The 15,991-nt window shown below is 38.1% G+C and overlaps 2 protein-coding genes across 33 annotated transcripts in view; one reads left to right on the forward strand and one right to left on the reverse strand.

Annotated features, from left to right (window-relative positions):
• THAP9 (THAP domain containing 9) overlaps positions 1-11,546 on the reverse strand; it is a 31,656-nt gene extending 20,110 nt beyond the window's left edge. For 2 of the 5 annotated variants that reach the window (XR_011538635.1, XM_070614525.1), the window contains exons 1-4: positions 11,295-11,428; positions 6,951-7,146; positions 5,218-5,521; positions 3,884-4,038 (exon numbers count right to left, since the gene is read on the reverse strand). Coding sequence is in view for 4 of the 5 variants with exons in the window: in XM_070614525.1 (XP_070470626.1) it covers positions 3,884-4,038; positions 5,218-5,521; positions 6,951-7,146; positions 11,295-11,374 (735 nt within the window). In the remaining variant the exon portion in view is untranslated. Of the gene's footprint in view, positions 1-3,883; positions 4,039-5,217; positions 5,522-6,950; positions 7,147-11,294 lie in introns of all 5 variants that reach the window. The other 3 variants (XM_008525783.2, XM_070614524.1, XM_070614523.1) reach the window with 3 other exon arrangements.
• Positions 11,507-15,991, forward strand: part of SEC31A (SEC31 homolog A, COPII coat complex component) — an 87,793-nt gene continuing 83,308 nt past the window's right edge. For 9 of the 28 annotated variants that reach the window (XM_008525763.2, XM_008525773.2, XM_008525774.2 and 6 more), the window contains exons 1-4: positions 11,530-12,122; positions 12,457-12,553; positions 14,951-15,024; positions 15,845-15,884. The gene's annotated coding sequence lies outside the window, so the exon portion shown is untranslated. Of the gene's footprint in view, positions 12,123-12,456; positions 12,554-14,950; positions 15,025-15,844; positions 15,885-15,991 lie in introns of all 28 variants that reach the window. The other 19 variants (XM_070614483.1, XM_070614485.1, XM_070614488.1 and 16 more) reach the window with 7 other exon arrangements.

The raw sequence follows: 15,991 nt of genomic DNA on the forward strand, positions 1-15,991 counted from the left end.
CAAAACAAAACAAAACAAAAAACTGTGGGGCTGGCCCTGTGACCAAGTAGTAAGGTTCACACACTCTGTTTTGGCGGCCCAGGGCTTCACCAGTTCAGATCCTGGGCGTGGACATGGCACTGCTCATCAAGTCATGCTGAGGTGGCATCCCACATGCCACGACTAGAAGGACCCATAACTAAAAATATACAACTATGTACTGGGGGGCTTTGGGGAGAAAAAGGAAAAATAAAATCTTTAAAAAAAAATCTGGGGATAAATGAAAATGTAAATACGCCATACTACCTCTTACAGGATGCAGCAAAAGTGGTTCTAAGAGAGAAATTCATCAATAGACTCAATAGAAATAGATCAATACAGGCCTACCTCAACAAACAAGAAAAATCTCAAATAAGTAATATTAAACTACACCTAACAGAATTAGAAAAAAGAAGAACAAACAAAGCCCAAAGTCAGCAGAAGGAGGGAAATAATAAAAATTAGAGCATAAATAAATGAAATACAGACCAAAAGAACAGTAGAAAGAATCAACGAAACCAAGAGCTGGTTCTTTGAGAAGATAAACAAAATTGACAAACTCTTAGCTAGACTCACTGAGGAAAAAAGAGATAAGGCTCAAATAATAAAAGAGGAGAAATTACAATGGATAGCACAAAAATAGTCAGGATTATAAGAGAATACTATGAAAAACTATATTCCAACAAATTGGATAACCTAGAAGAAATAGATCAATTCTCAGACTCATACATCCTCCCAAAAGTGAATCAAAAAGAAATAGAGAACCTGAATAGATCAATCACAAGAGACTGAAAGAGTAAGCAAACACATCCCCAAAAGAAAAGTCCAGGACCAGATGGCTTCTCTGGAGAATTCTACTACACATTCAAAGAAGATTTAATACCTACCTATCCTTCTCAAACTATTCCAAAAAATTGAAGAAGACAGAACGCTTTCTAACTCATTCTATGAGGCCAATGTCATTCTGATGCCAAAACCAGACAAGGACACCAGGAAGAAGGAAAATTATAGGCCAATATTGCTGGTGAGCATAGAGGCAAAAATGCTCAACAAAATATTGGCAAACCAAATACAGCAACACATTAAAAGGATCATACACTATGACCAAGTGGGAATTATATCAGGGAGGCAGGGTTGGTTCAACATCTGCAAATCAATCAATGTGTTACACTACACTAACAAAATGAAGAATAAAAATCACGTAATCATCTGGATAGATGCAGAGAAAGCATTTGACAAGATCCAAATCCATTTATGATAAAAACTCTCAATAAAATGGGTATAGAAGGAAAGTACTTCAACATAATAAAGGCCATATATGACAAATCCAAAGCCAACATCATATTCAACAGTGAAAAACTGAGAGCCATCCCTCTGAGAAAAGGAATAAGACAAGGGTGCCCACTCTCACCACTCCTATTCAACATAGTACTGGAGGTTTTGGCCAGAGTAATTAGGCAAGAAAAAGAAATAAAAGGTATCCAAATTGGAAAGGAAGAAGTAAAACTTGCTGTTTGCAGATGACACGATCCTATACATAGAAAACCCTAAAAAAATCCATTGGAAAACTATTAGAAATAACCAACAACTACAGCAAAGTTGCAGGGTACAAAATAAACATACAAAGTACAGTTGCATTTCTGTTCTCTCATTTTGAACTAACAGAAAGAGAACTCAAGAATACAATCCCATTTAGACTCGCAACAGAAAGAATAAAATATCTAGGAATAAATTTAACCAAGGAGGTGAAAGACCTATACAATGAAAACTATAAAACATTGTTGAAAGAAATCAAAAATGACATAAAGAAATGGAAAGATATTCCATCCTCACGGATTGGAAGAATAAACATAGTTAAAATGTCTATACTACCCAAAGCAATCTCCAGATTCAAAGCAATCCCAATCTCAATGACATTCTTCATGGAAATAGAACAAAGAAGCCTAAAATTTATACGAAACAACAAAAGACCCTAAATAGCTAACGCACTCCTGAGAAAAAAGAACAAAGCTGGAGCCATCACAATCCTTGACTTCAAAATATACTACAAAGCTATAGTAATCAAAACAGAATGGTACTCACACAAAAACAGGCACACAGATCAATGGAACAGAATTGAAAGCAAGAAATAAAACCACAAATGTACAAATTGCTAATCTTCGCCAAAGGAGCTAAGAACACATGATGTAAAAAGGAAAGTCTTTTCAATAAATGGTGTTGGGAAAACTGGACAGTCATATGCCAAAGAATGAAAGTAGACCGTTATCTTACACCATACACAAAAATTAACTCAAAATGAATTAAAGACTTGAAGGTAAGACCTGAAACCATAAAAGTCCTAGAAGAAAATATAGGCAGTACACTCTTTGACATGAGTCTTGCAAGCATCTTTTCAAATACCATCTTTACTCAGGCATGGGAAACAAAAGAAAAAATAAACAAATGAGACTACATCAGACTAAAGAGCTTCTGCAAGGCAAAGGAAACCATGAACAAAACGAAAATACAACCAACTGGGAGAAAATATTTGCACACCACATATCCGAGAAGGTGTTAATCTCCAAAATATATAAAGAACTCATGCATCTCAACAAGAACAAAACAAACAACCTGATCAAAAAATGGGTAGAGGATATGAACTCCCATTTCTCCAAAGAAGATATACAGATGGCCAATAGGCACATGAAAAGATGTTCAACATCACTAATTATCTGGGAAATGCAAATCAAAGCTACAATAAGATAACATCTTACATCCATCAGAATGGCTATAATTACCAAGACAAAAAACAACAAATGTTGGAGAGGATGTAGAGAAAAGGAAAGCTTTATGCACTGCTGGAGGGATTGCAAACTGGTGCAGCCATTATGGAAAACAGTATGGAAATTTCTCAAAAAATTAAAAATAGAAATATGACATGATCCAGCTATCCCACTACTGGGTATTTATCCAAAGAACTCGAAATCAACAATTCAAAGAGACTTACGCACCCCTATGTTCACTGCAGCACTATTCACAATAGCTAAGACGTGGAAGCAACCCAAGTGCCCACTGACTGATGATTGGATAAAGAAGATGTGATGTGTGTATATATGTACAATGAAATACTACTCGGCCATAAAAAAAGACAAAATCGTCCCACTTGCAATAACATGGATGGCCCTTAAGGGTATTATGTTAAGTGAAATAAGCCAGACAGAGAAAGACAAACACTGCATGATTTCACTCATATGAGGAAGATAAACAGACACATGGATAAAGAGAAGAGATTAGTGGTTAAAGAGGGGAAGGGGTTAGGCAGTGGGTGAAAGGGTCACATATAAATGGTGATGGATAAAAATTACACTATTGGTAGACAGCACGATGCAGTCTATACAGAAACTGATAAATAATATTTGCCTGAAAGTACATGTTATAAACCATTATGACCTCAACAAAATAAGTGAAAAAGAAAACTGGTCCCTGAACAACCTGCATTGGCATCAACTACAGTGCTTCCGGAAAACGCAGATTTTTGTGCTTTGCCTCAACCCAATGGTATCAATCTATAACTCTTCTAGATTTCCTAGGATAGTCAGATACTAAAACTAATGAAGTGTACTAGAAATTCAAATGTTTCAAGATTTTAATTTCATCATCCAGAGTGTCTCCACCATCTAGAAGATGAAAAAAATTTATCAGACTATACATCTTCATTTTTTTTGGTGAAAATATCACTGTTGTGATAATATGCAAATACAAGGTAGAAGTTTTTAAAAAAGAGAAAATGGACAATTAAATAAGATGAATACTAATGGCCTTAATGTATAAAATGCAATAAAAGAACAAAATATTTGTTTTATTTAACATCTAAAAAGTAACTCACTTACGTTCTGAGGATGGAAGAATGAGGGAGCTTAAGAATCTTCCTTACATAATCATAGACTTTGCTACTGCACAAGTAGAGTGTACACGCAAATTGTTTCATTTCTGTGGAGTACTCAGCTGTTTCTCTCCAGTTATACAACTCCCACTTAAAATCTGTGAAAACAAATTTATTTATTCTCTGTGATGAAGAATGTGTACAGTAATATTTTCAGGTACAGATTATAGCATTCGGATATAAAATTCACTGGGCATCAAAATTCAAATATAAATACAATCACATTTTAACTGAGTTTGCTCAGAGGTCAATACCCAATCTTAGGGCCTCTTGACCAATTTATCTTGTTCACCTTGAATCATTTCATCAGAAAGAGGGAAGAAGAAAGTTTCTACTTGAACCACTATTTACTGGCAGCCTGAGTGGAGATTTTTAGAGACATAGGAAAGAAAATGAAATAACTGGACAAAATTAAGTCTCTGGATTATGAGGACATTCATTTGTTTTATTTTGTTCCCTGGTTACCATTTATCTGAGGATGACAATTAGACACAAGCAACATTTCTGGGAATAGGGTGTTATTCAGATTGAAGAGACTGCCTACCATTGAGAGAAAAAAATATCCTCTGTTCCTGGTGGGGACTCCTATTTACCACCTCTATGCCCGTCGTGGAAAAACAAAATATTCTCCTCCTTTGGAGATACCTACTCTTTTCTAGAAACAGGACCTAATTCTTTTCACCAGAATGTAAATCCAAAATCTCTGCTCCTTTCATCAAAGAGTAAGTTGGCAATTCTTATTTTGCCCCTTTTCAAATATCCTGGTTCACAAGGAAGACTAAGTAGTCTTTCAATGAAATATATATATATATACTCTATAGAATATTTTAGAAAAAGATTTGGAGACCCAATTTTCAAGCTCAAAGGGATTTTGCAAATTATCTAATTCAACTCCACTGCGAAAAGACTTTAGTGATCAATTATGTAGCAGTTACAATTGTTTATAAAGAATTTGCAGTAAAATGGGTGCTATTATAAAAAACAAAAAGTACAGTACATGGTATATACCACATGATCTTATCTCTGGGTAGTAGGATTATGTGTTATTTTCATCATTTATATATTTCTTTGCTTTTTCTATAATGAATATATTACTTTTAAAATTATAAAATCATAAAAGGATTTTGGCAATTACTTTTCATTCTTCTTGCTGACACTGAGACTTTTCACTTGTCAGCTAAAAGCACATTTTCATAGGCAATAGCAGAGTAAATACTTAGAAATATTCAGAAAAATTGAGCTATTTTGTAACTATTACAGGTCATTGGGGAACAAACCTGAAAACTGTGCTCGTAGCAGACATTCTGTTTCTTCAGAAAGTAGTTTCTCTTCTACAAGGGCATCAATTAATCGTAAGCCCTTTCTCTTCTTGATCATCCTGTAGTTTTTTACAGAAACAAGTCTTTTTTTGGACATCTGTAGCATCTGTTGCACCTCAGCCAGTTTCTCTGCACCCACTGTCAAAGGCCTCTTTAAACTGTAGTTGTGGTCCTCAGTAGCAACCTCTTGAGAATTATCAGGAAGTGGCTGTTTTAGGATTTTCTGTCTTGCTTTACCTTTAAGGTGTACCCCTTGAAGAACCTATGATAGAAATATAAAACTAGGGTTATTTTAGAAATTATCACACAGAAGCTTATCTATAAAAATACCACTGAAAGCAAAGCACTCACCTGGTTGATGTGGAGAGTTAGTTATAAAAAAAAAAGGTCATAATCTTTGAGCTTTTTCAAATGTATAGTCCACAAGACAATGTAAACAGGATTTTTTTGCATCTCTACAGAAATCGTAACATGATGCTAAAAATTTCTGAAATTAACTAGAGAAAGGTGGTAATTGGCGAAGGCTTTATGGAAGTGAGTTTTGAGTAGTTCTTTGAAACAGCAGCAACGTGGTTTAATGGAGGGGACAGGGAAGTTATTCATGCAAAAAGGAAGGCATAGTGGACAGAGCATGGGCTTTGGAATTAAGACTGACCAGGGTTCGAATCCCAGCTCCCTCACTTGTTATCTGTCACTTAACCTCTACAATCCGTCATCTCCTCATTTGTAAAATGTGGATAATAATACAGAGTTATTTTGAGGATACAATAAGCTAATTTATGTAAATTCCCTACTACAATGCCAGGACCATTGTAGGCCTCAATAAACAATAACTATTATTGATTTTACACAAAAACATGAGAGCAAGTCAATTTATCACATAAACAGTGGTTTTAAGTATATGTGGTTCAAAAAGAGAATTCAGAGCAGTTAGAAATGCACAAATCAATTAACGGAAAGCTCTTGGAATTCATGAATTTGGATTTGACACTAACATATTCTTCTCAATAAAGGGATGAGATAAAACAATACCAAGAGAGGGAGACTCCAATGAGTGAGGAAGGGTAGTGTCAGCATAGAACAGTTAGACGCCTATCGCAGACTGCGCAGACAGCGATTAGCCATGTACAAGAGTGTGGCTAAGGCGGAAAAGGATAAAATAAAAACAATCAAAAGAAACATAAGACTGTAACACCAATACTGGTGACTGACCCACAGAAAATTTTCTATTTTCTGTATATATGTCTTTCTACATCAATGCTAATGATTAGGTACATTTTTGGTCAAAGATCAGTAACATTGTTGGGAAGAGCCAAAAAGGGGTTGATAATTTCTAACTACATATTATGAAAACTGTCTCATACTTAAACAAAAATCTGAATTCTAAGGCTGTTTACATCCACTAGTTGATTTTTGTGATCAGTTTAGTAACCTTTATTTATGTCTAGACATGATTTGCATTTATACCCTTATTTTTAAAAAAGCTCCAAGGCAGAATTACTATTATTACATATAGATTTTAAAAAGACAAAAACTAATTTTCTAAGCATTTAAAATCTATTATTGGATTTATTTTAGTCCTAAGGTTGTTGTTCTTTTTTTTAAATCTCTGTAAATTCTAGCCATGTGAGCTATCTTGATTTTTAAAGGCTTGGTAAAATTTAGTTTTGTTTACACCTGGATTTAAGTACCTTGTATAGAGAAACAGAAGGCACAGCTCCTTTTTTCAGCTTTCTTCTTATGCCATATGACTCAAAGTCACTTTCTTGAAAATGTTTGGAACATAGTATAGCACCTGGTCCTGGGATCCAAATCTTTTTGCTTCTGGGGTCCACACGATTAACAGCCCTGATCCATTTTGAGCGCTGTATGGTATCAGTTGGAAATCTATAGCAATCATATTAAAGTTCCATTAACATGAAAATATTTTATTAATACTACAGTAGTATTTATTACATGAATCCATTTATTATTTAACTGCTTCATATAAACATTAAGTCCAGTTAAAGTTTAATTTACTTAATGTGATTTTATTTCTCAGAGTTCTTTGATCTTTTTGAATCCAAAAGTTCAGTTTCTAAGTGATTTTGTTCTTTGCAATTTGTATGGTGGCAATTCTCATATTAAATATCCCACATTTTGTCTTCACTGCCTACGCTTAACAGAATCTGGTCAAATTTAAAAGGTGTTTCTTTTCCTTCCCTGTGACAATTTTAAACTATGCCCACAAATTCTTTGGTACTTCTCATTTCAAGGTGTGGAACCTAATTTCCTTCCACTTGAGTGTGGGCTGGAGTTAGTGATTTGCCTGCGGAATATAAACAAAGCAGAAGTGACAGTGGGCAATGAAACTAGATCATAAAAGGCACTGAGGCTTCCTCCTTGCTCTCTCTCAGGAGTGATTTTTCTCTGGGGGAAGTTAGCTGCCTGTCATAAGCAGCCCTATGGAGACGTCCACCTGGCAAGAAACTGAGGCCTCCAGCCAAAGGCCATGTGAGCCTTTTTGAAAGTAGATTCTTCAGCCTCAGTCAAGCCTTCAGATGACCACAGCCTTGGCTAACATTTTGACTGCAATCTTACGAAACATCCTGTAACACCCTGCTACTCCACCCTTGAATTCCTGACCCTTAGAAATTACATGAGATAATAAATGTTTTCACCCAATTTTGAGGAAACTTGTTACTCAGCAGCAGAAAACAAGTACACTTCCTATACTCCATTTTCCTACTTTGCTTTGAAAGGCACCACTTTTTCCTAGCCTTGAATGTATGTTGTATACGGGGTCTGTCATTGACTGAAACATTCTTGCACGGTGCATGACTGTATACAATGGAGAACTGGTTTATGCTGTAATACAGAATTCATTTTCTTTCTCCTGTTGACTATGCCTTTTTACACTACCGACAGAAATTTACCTTTGGCTCCCTGAATATAAAATACTTTCCATAGAATTAGCTAACAAAACCCCTTCGTCAGTGGTTACCTGAAGAAAAGGGACAGAAAGGACTGAAGGGTAAGGCTTTAACTATACCTATAACTTAATTCTCTTCTAAAGAAAACAAAAATCTGAAACAAGGCAAAATGTTAACATCTGCTTAATCCTAGTGATAGGTACACAGGTGTTTGTTATATGTATAATTTTTTGCCTGCTAGTGTGTTTGAAATGTTTCATAATTAAAAGTTTAAAAATAGAAAATATTACAACAATTCGGGCAAAAACTCTTCCAAATTATCATACATATATTTCTTTGGTTATGAAATAAACTGTTTCTTACTCCCCTTACACCAACAAAAAGAGAACGCATCAAGGGGTCACTTTAATTTTTCTTGCCAGTCCCACTTCGAATTTAGCCATTTATGTGTTTGACAGAGCACCAATATTCTTGTAATAAAAGTTTCCACAATTTTCAGTCATTTTGACTCAGGCTTTTCAGTTAGAGCCCCTTGCCTGTGTCCTTACAACTTCTTCCACAGCTCTGGTGATGGTGCTGGGGGATGTTGAGGAGGCCTTCAGAGGAGATAATATTGGAGCTCAAGTTGAAGAGTTTGCCATGCAGACAGTGGCCCCTCCAAACAGATACAAAAACACAGAGATATAAAATAACTAGTGGGATCTTAGCGGCTGATAAAGCATTGAAAAATAAGTTAATTTCAGGGCTTGAGAGGGTTGAGAGCGGAGTGATTACAGAGGGGCTGGAGAGGTAGCTAGATGCCAGATCACAGAGTCTTGTATGCTAGTAAGTTTTGGATCCATTCTTTAGGTTAGCGGCCAGCACAGGAGTCTGTACTCATTTATTGAGATCTGACGAAAATACTAGAATTTATTCTTATAATTTTTTTGCTCCATCCTTTAATTTTTGTATTTGATAATAAGTACTAGTGCATCACTTCATATACGTAATCTATACATCACTATGCATATTTCAGGGGCACGTACTCAACTTTTTTACGGACAGAGCTCCATGATTAAAAAGTTTGAAGATGGCAGCTTTATACAATGGCAAACTGACGAATTCTCTCCTTCCCACATTACCTTTTTGCTGAGCCGTTACTTCAGATGGATACTACCTTGTTGCTAGGACTAACACCATGGTATTCTAACTCCTTTTCCTGTCTCTATTCTCTCCTGCTTTTCTTACAACTCCCTACATGCCAGGAAGACAAAAATGATTCCTTCCCATTCATACATAGATATGTGTTTGTTTAATTCAGCACACATGTACAATAATAGAAATACAGAGGGAACGGAATTCAGGTGGAAGACAGGTGGATGACGAAAGGCTTCACAGCGGAGCTTGGCATTAAGAGCCCAAGGGATCAAAATCCTGCCTGCAGGGAACCAGCATGACAACATTTGCATTTTTAGAAAAACAATTTCCCAGAATCTGGAAAATGGAATGAAGGAGGAAGAAATCAGGCTGGAAGAATCATAGGAGACTACTGTAATAACTGCATCACTTTTTTTTTCTTTTAAATTAAGCAAGTCTTACTTTGGTCCTCAATATATAAAACAAAAGCAATAAATAAGTTCTTTCCTATTTAAGAAAACTAGGAAGAAGACACAGGAAAAGCAGGGCAGCAAAAAACTGAGGAAGAAATTAGAGAAAAGGGAGAGAACTAGTGAGAGAATGTGTCCATAAAGCCAAGGGAGGTGAGAGTTTCGAGAAGTGGTTAATATGATTAAAAGTTAAAAACAGGGCAAGAGGACTTCGAAGTGCTCATTTAGATTTGGCAAGATTACTGGTGACCCTTGCTCATGCTTTTTTTTTGAGCAGTGGTGACAGGTATCTGGCTACAGCAGATTGAGAAGTCAACGCGGATTTAGGGAAGTAGGTGTATGCTCCCGGTTTGAGGAGCCTGGTTACGGAGGGAAGGAGAGTAGTAGTGTAGCGGTGCAGAGAGGCTCGAGTTTTTGCGTGTGTTTAAAAATGGAAGTAATATGAGCATGCTCACTGAATTTAGGGAAGTAATCAGTAGAGACAGCAATTCAAAACAACAAGAACAGGAACTAATTGCCAGGAAAAAATCCCCGAGGAGAAAGAAAGGATACAATGATAACAGCTTAGGTGGAGGAACCAGCCCTAGTTAAAAAACAAAACGCCTACCAGACATAGATCAAATTCCTTAACCTGACATTTTTTAAAATAATTTGTCTCTAAGCTACTTTTCCCACTCCTCTACATTATACCCGCACTTTCCATCCCTTTACGTTTTCCCATGCTATTCCTATTTAAGTGCTATCCTCCTCCCACCTGCTTTCCACAATCTAGGTGAGGTTCAAGGCCCAATTCAAATACCACCTGTCCCACAAGGCTGTTTTTGATCTCATAAAAGGGCTTTGTCAGTGGGTTAAATCTACGTCTCATATTACCTTAATGGGCTATGTCTTTCTGACGTACATTTCTTTTAGTCTGTGAGGGTCTGTTTTACCCACTTTTCTACTTCCCATTGTGCCTTGGACATTAATTTGAATGACCTATTTACCAGTCTAGATCATAGACGTGAGTTCAAATTAGATTAGTTTGAAAATCTGCCTCACTCTTAAGCCAAATGAAACTTCCTTGCCATGACCAGATCCAGCCAGAATCGGACTGGCCTTGCAGGGCACGGCTAACACCACTGAACAACTTGCAATGACAGGCAGTACTCGTGAAAACTGATCTGTACCCATGCTCACAAGCCACAGACCCTAATGGAAATGCACGCCGTCCGCAGTTCTCCCGAACTGCCCTCCCTTGCCGTCTCCTCACGCTAAATAATAAAAAGGCCCAAAGTAAGCAGGACTCCTTCCGAGTAACTCGCTAAAAGCCATTAGGCAAGCGGGAGGCCAGGAGAAACAACCAGCAACTTGGAGCTAAACACTGATCAAGAACAGCATTGACTCTCAAACTTCCCCGGTCCCCTTCCCCCGCCCACGCTACGCACGTCACGCCACGTCACGTCGACGGCACGACGCCCGACCCCGCCCGGCCCTGGCCTACTGCCCGCCTGGCCGTGCTGGGAGTTAAGAGAGCTCGGAGGCTGCTCTCACGCACTGGTGGAAGGAGAGGCCGCGCTCCCGGCTCAGCACGGTGTCCCGGGTGCTGCAGCCCACTGCCGAGCAACTTCGGGTCATCTTCTTGCTACGTGGGGCTCCACTTTCGGTGTCCCCGCGACAGCATGAATCACGATAAATTTAGCTCCGCCCGTTGAGTCGTCGGCGGCGACCTTTATTTGTCGGGAAAGGCGGGCTCTTAAAGCGCGGAGCGCCCACCCTTCCTCTCCGTGGGCGCTGCGCCTGACGCCGTGACCAATCACAGGCCACGTCGTGTCGCAGCAGCCAATCGTAAAGGCCGGGGGCCTTAAGACGAGCACTTGACCGCCCCTCCCTCTCTCTTCGAGGGTGGTTGGTAGATTTTGCTGTCTTGGGTCCCTATTCCTTCTGTTTTCGCCCGACCTGGTTAAATCCGGTGCCATCGCGCTTCGTGCGAGGCCGAGCCTGAGAATGCGAAACGGAGAGGCAGGATCAAAGTTGAGGCGAATCCAGGGGTTTGCCGATAGGTCTCCTGGTGTGAGCTCTGAAAGTGACTGGAGGGTGTGACGCGAGGAAGGGATAGGAGGGAGAGGGATAAACGCGGTGCCTTAGAAAAATAGGAGACAAAATTGGGCCAAAAATAAATTATTTGCTGAGAGGCATGTCATTTCCTTGCGTTTTATTTGCTAGTTCCCTGATGTGGAGATAATGTAGGAGCTGTTATGGTTGGCGGTTAACGTGTGTGACAGCAGAGGAGCTTGAATGAGTCTAATATGAGGATACGTCGATTTTTAATTCAACGAACCGTTTTCTGCAAGACCTTTTGCCACAATGGGGAAATTAAAATAAGGTAAGACCCTTGGGTCTGTTGGGGCAGCTCGCGGTCTAGTGGGGACTCGTCATTGGGGTGCTAGGAGGGGCAGTGGAATTGTTTTGGTTGCGATGTGGGGCATCATGGATAGCTTTCAGGAATGAGATGGTATTGGAAGCCGTTTGTGTTTGCGATATGAAATTTCAGTTTTCAAAGAAGAAAGAAAATGGGGCCAACGTAGCGCACAGTTTCTATTTTGTATCTTTTGAAGAGATCCTTAGCATAATAATTAGTTTCTTTCCGTCCTGCTTAACGTTGGAGGCCCATTGTAGAAAACAGAGAAATGTTTGTAACTTTTCATTTCCTTCTCTAGCTCGCAAGAATGATTCCGACATTTCCAAACAAGATTGCCTCTTTTACCCCTTTTTGTTTACTTTGTCCGGATTCCAGCCAAAAAGACTCATCTCAAGGTATTACTTATTCACACCTACTTTCCATTGTAATATGTATATCTTATTTGAATGAAATTAACAGAGCTTTGCTTATGTCGTTTTCTTAAAAGTCACATGGCTTAAGGATAGTCCATGAATTTGAGGAAAATCGCTCCTTGGGGTATGTGCTTGCTTGGTTGTAAGATGTGCAAAGGGTGGGACCTGAATTTAAATCACCGTCAGTTGGTTAGACTTTTAGAAACTTTTCTAGTACTCAACCAATTAAGACCTGCATGAGGCTAAATAGAAATAAATTACAATTTTCAGTTTTCTTTAAGGAAAACATTGATTGCCTTATTTTTTTGGTAACAGTTTTATTGAGATGTAACTGATATAGCATACAATTAAACCATGTAAAATGTACAAGTCAGTGGTTTTTAGTACATTCATGAGTTGTGCAATTATCACCACGATCAATTTTAGAACATTTTCATCACCCACCGCCCTCCCCCCAAAAAACCCATTCTCATTAATACTTAGACCTTATATCTTACCCCCGGCCCCTGGAAACCACTAATCTTTTTTCTGTGTGGATTTGCCTACTCTGGATACTTCATATAAATGGAATCAGAAAATAATATATGGCCTTTTGTGACTGGCTTCTTTCGCTTACGATGTTTTTAAGGTTCGTCCATGTTGTAACATGTATCAGTACTTTATTTCTTTTTGTTGCCAAGATATATTCCATTGTATGGATATACCACATTTTATTTATCCATTCATTAGTTGGTGGACATTTGGGTTGTTTGCATTTTGGGGGGCTGTTATGAATAATGCTGCTGTGAACATAAGTTGACAAATTTGTGTGTGGATGTATGGTTTCACTTCTGTTGAGTATATGTAGACTTGCTGGGTCGTATATTTTTATGTTTAACCTCTTGAGGAAATGCCAGACGCTTTTCCAAGGTGGTCACTCCATTTTACATTCCCACTAGCAATGGCTGAGGGTTCCAATTTCTCCACATTCTCATGGGTAAGAAGTGATATCTCATTGTGGTGGTTGCCCTATTTTTAAGGATTTAAAGTTTGTAAGGAGCCTGCCAGAGGATGCTCCTTGAGTGCAGGGACAATGTCTAAAGTGAATTAGTGTTTTGAGTCCCTAGCACACAAATAGATCCGTGTGTTTCTGCTATAATGCCATATGTGTTCCTGAAAAAACTTAATGTTTAGCAAAATTGTGCATTGGAAAGAAGCAGGGCGGGGCTTATGGGAAAAATAGGGTTAGGGTTGACTACTCAAAACATGCAATTTTATAATCTCTAAAATAATCAGCAGTTAGTGCCTGGGAAGTATTCTTGTGCCCTCCCACCCCATTAAAGGTAACTTGAAATGGAGATTGCTATAGGGTGTCTTAAAAGAGCAAGGCTGAGGGGTGCTAGACATCACAGATGGAAGTGAAGCTCTGGGCTAACAGGCTGCTGTTAAAATGGGTTCAGAGGTTGTGTAACCTGCTGAGAGCCTGCAGAGGGGTGGGTGCTGTTGGGGAGGGAACCCCAGGTGCACCACTCATTTTTCATTTTCTTTTCAAAGATTGGCCCTGAGCTAACTAACATCTGTTGCCAATTTTCCTCTTTTTGCTTGAGGAAGATGTGCTCTGAGCTAACGTGTGCCAATCTTCCTCTATTTTGTATGTAGGGTGCTGCCACAGCATGGCTTGATGAGCAGTGTATAGGTCCATGCCCAGGATCCAAACTCACGAACCTGGGCTGCCTAAGCTCCCACCACTAGGCCGGCCCCATTCATTTTCTTCAGATAGAGATGAAAGTATTCCTGCCAGTCCAGCATCAGAGTACAGAGAAAAAGAGGGCTTTTTTCTTTTCTGCTTTATTGGCTTCCAGATATTGTGGCCGTCCTAGGAAAGATGAAACAGTGTGGCTCTCACATTATTTTGACAGCATTCTTCTAATTATTAATTATAAATGAGTTGCTGAAAATTGCTGCTCTGCGGAACAGATTTACTGAAATGTTGTAGACTGGTTAAATGAAAATAACCAACTCTCTTTACAGGAGCCACAAGGCTCACTGTCCTAGGCATTCTTAGTGTACTTCTGGATAGGGAAGTATGCAATCCCTTACAAATGGAATCTTTCTTTTCTTTTTTAAGTTGTGTTTATGTATCTTTACGTTTGTTTGTAACTTTTACATGCTTTTTTATTTTTACTGTTTTACTTGTGACATTAAGGTTCTCAATTTGATTATGTCTGCTTCCTCCAATAACTTCATATCCAATGATTAAACCTTTTCACTGCTGTTCACATAATGAACTGTTGTGATTATTAAGTCTGTAAATGAGGATATGTGAGCTATCTTAAAGATGTTATTTGCAAAAGGCATGGACCATTACAGAAAGTAATTTAAAAGAAAATGTCTTTTCAGGAATTACATTCTTGGAAATGTCAGAAAAAGATTCCTGGGTCTTAGAAGATAATTACTTGAAATATACAAGAGAGGTAGTATATCTTTCTTTTTAAATGTATTAAGTGTTCCTGGAACAACAGCAGTGAGTTGGAAATGGAGTATTGTCCAACTAAAAAACAGGTTTCTAAAGGTTTTGGTGAAATCTAATTGCCTGTTTTATGGCATAGAAACTCATTAATTGGTCACTTCGGAAAAAATAATAACAGCTAATGCTTATTGAACGGTTACATGCCAGGCAGGGATTGTGCTAAGCAGTTTATATATATACATAACACACACGCACAGTTTTTTTTTAAACAATGTTTCTTTCTCACAACAACCCTATGAAAGCAAATATACTTTTTGCTTTTTATGACTGGTTATTTTTCTTGTTGAATACATACCCTTTTGTCAGATTCTTAGCTAATTCTACTAGAACCATTATTTGCTGCTGTGATGTAATGAAATATATTTTCTAGTAACTGACATTTTCATGCTGAATTTTTCAGCCTTTTAGTTCGATGGGTTTTTTTTTACTTCAGAAAGCCTTAGAGTTTTCAAATATTTGTGACCAAATACGGTTCTGAATTTGATCCTTTCCCAAGAATTTCAGACCTTTTCAGCTCCTTCATAAGTTGTACATTTTACTTTTTGGACATGGATTGTGACCCCCCTGTATTAGTTATTTATTGCTATGTAACAAATTAGCCAAAACTTAGTGGTTTAAAACAACAAACACTTATCTTATGGTGAGGGGAAAGAGAGAGACATCAGCTTCCAGACTCTCTCACTTGGCAAGCCTCAGTTCCTTGATGGCTGTTGGCATAGCCAGTTTGGTAATGTATTAACGTTTGGTTGTCCTTTCCATTTCAGGCTTGATGTTGAGAAGAAGACACCTCCAAGCTAGCATAAGGTAATCTGTGCAAAGTTGATAACTGATATACTTGAAATTATCTTTGTTATGAGTTTTTTCCTAATTGTAGTAAGATTGGAGGTCGTATCTGTTCTATATGAGAGAAT

The sequence above is a fragment of the Equus przewalskii genome, chromosome 3, assembly GCF_037783145.1.
Source record: "Equus przewalskii isolate Varuska chromosome 3, EquPr2, whole genome shotgun sequence".
In the NCBI taxonomy this organism is placed as follows: domain Eukaryota; kingdom Metazoa; phylum Chordata; class Mammalia; order Perissodactyla; family Equidae; genus Equus; species Equus przewalskii.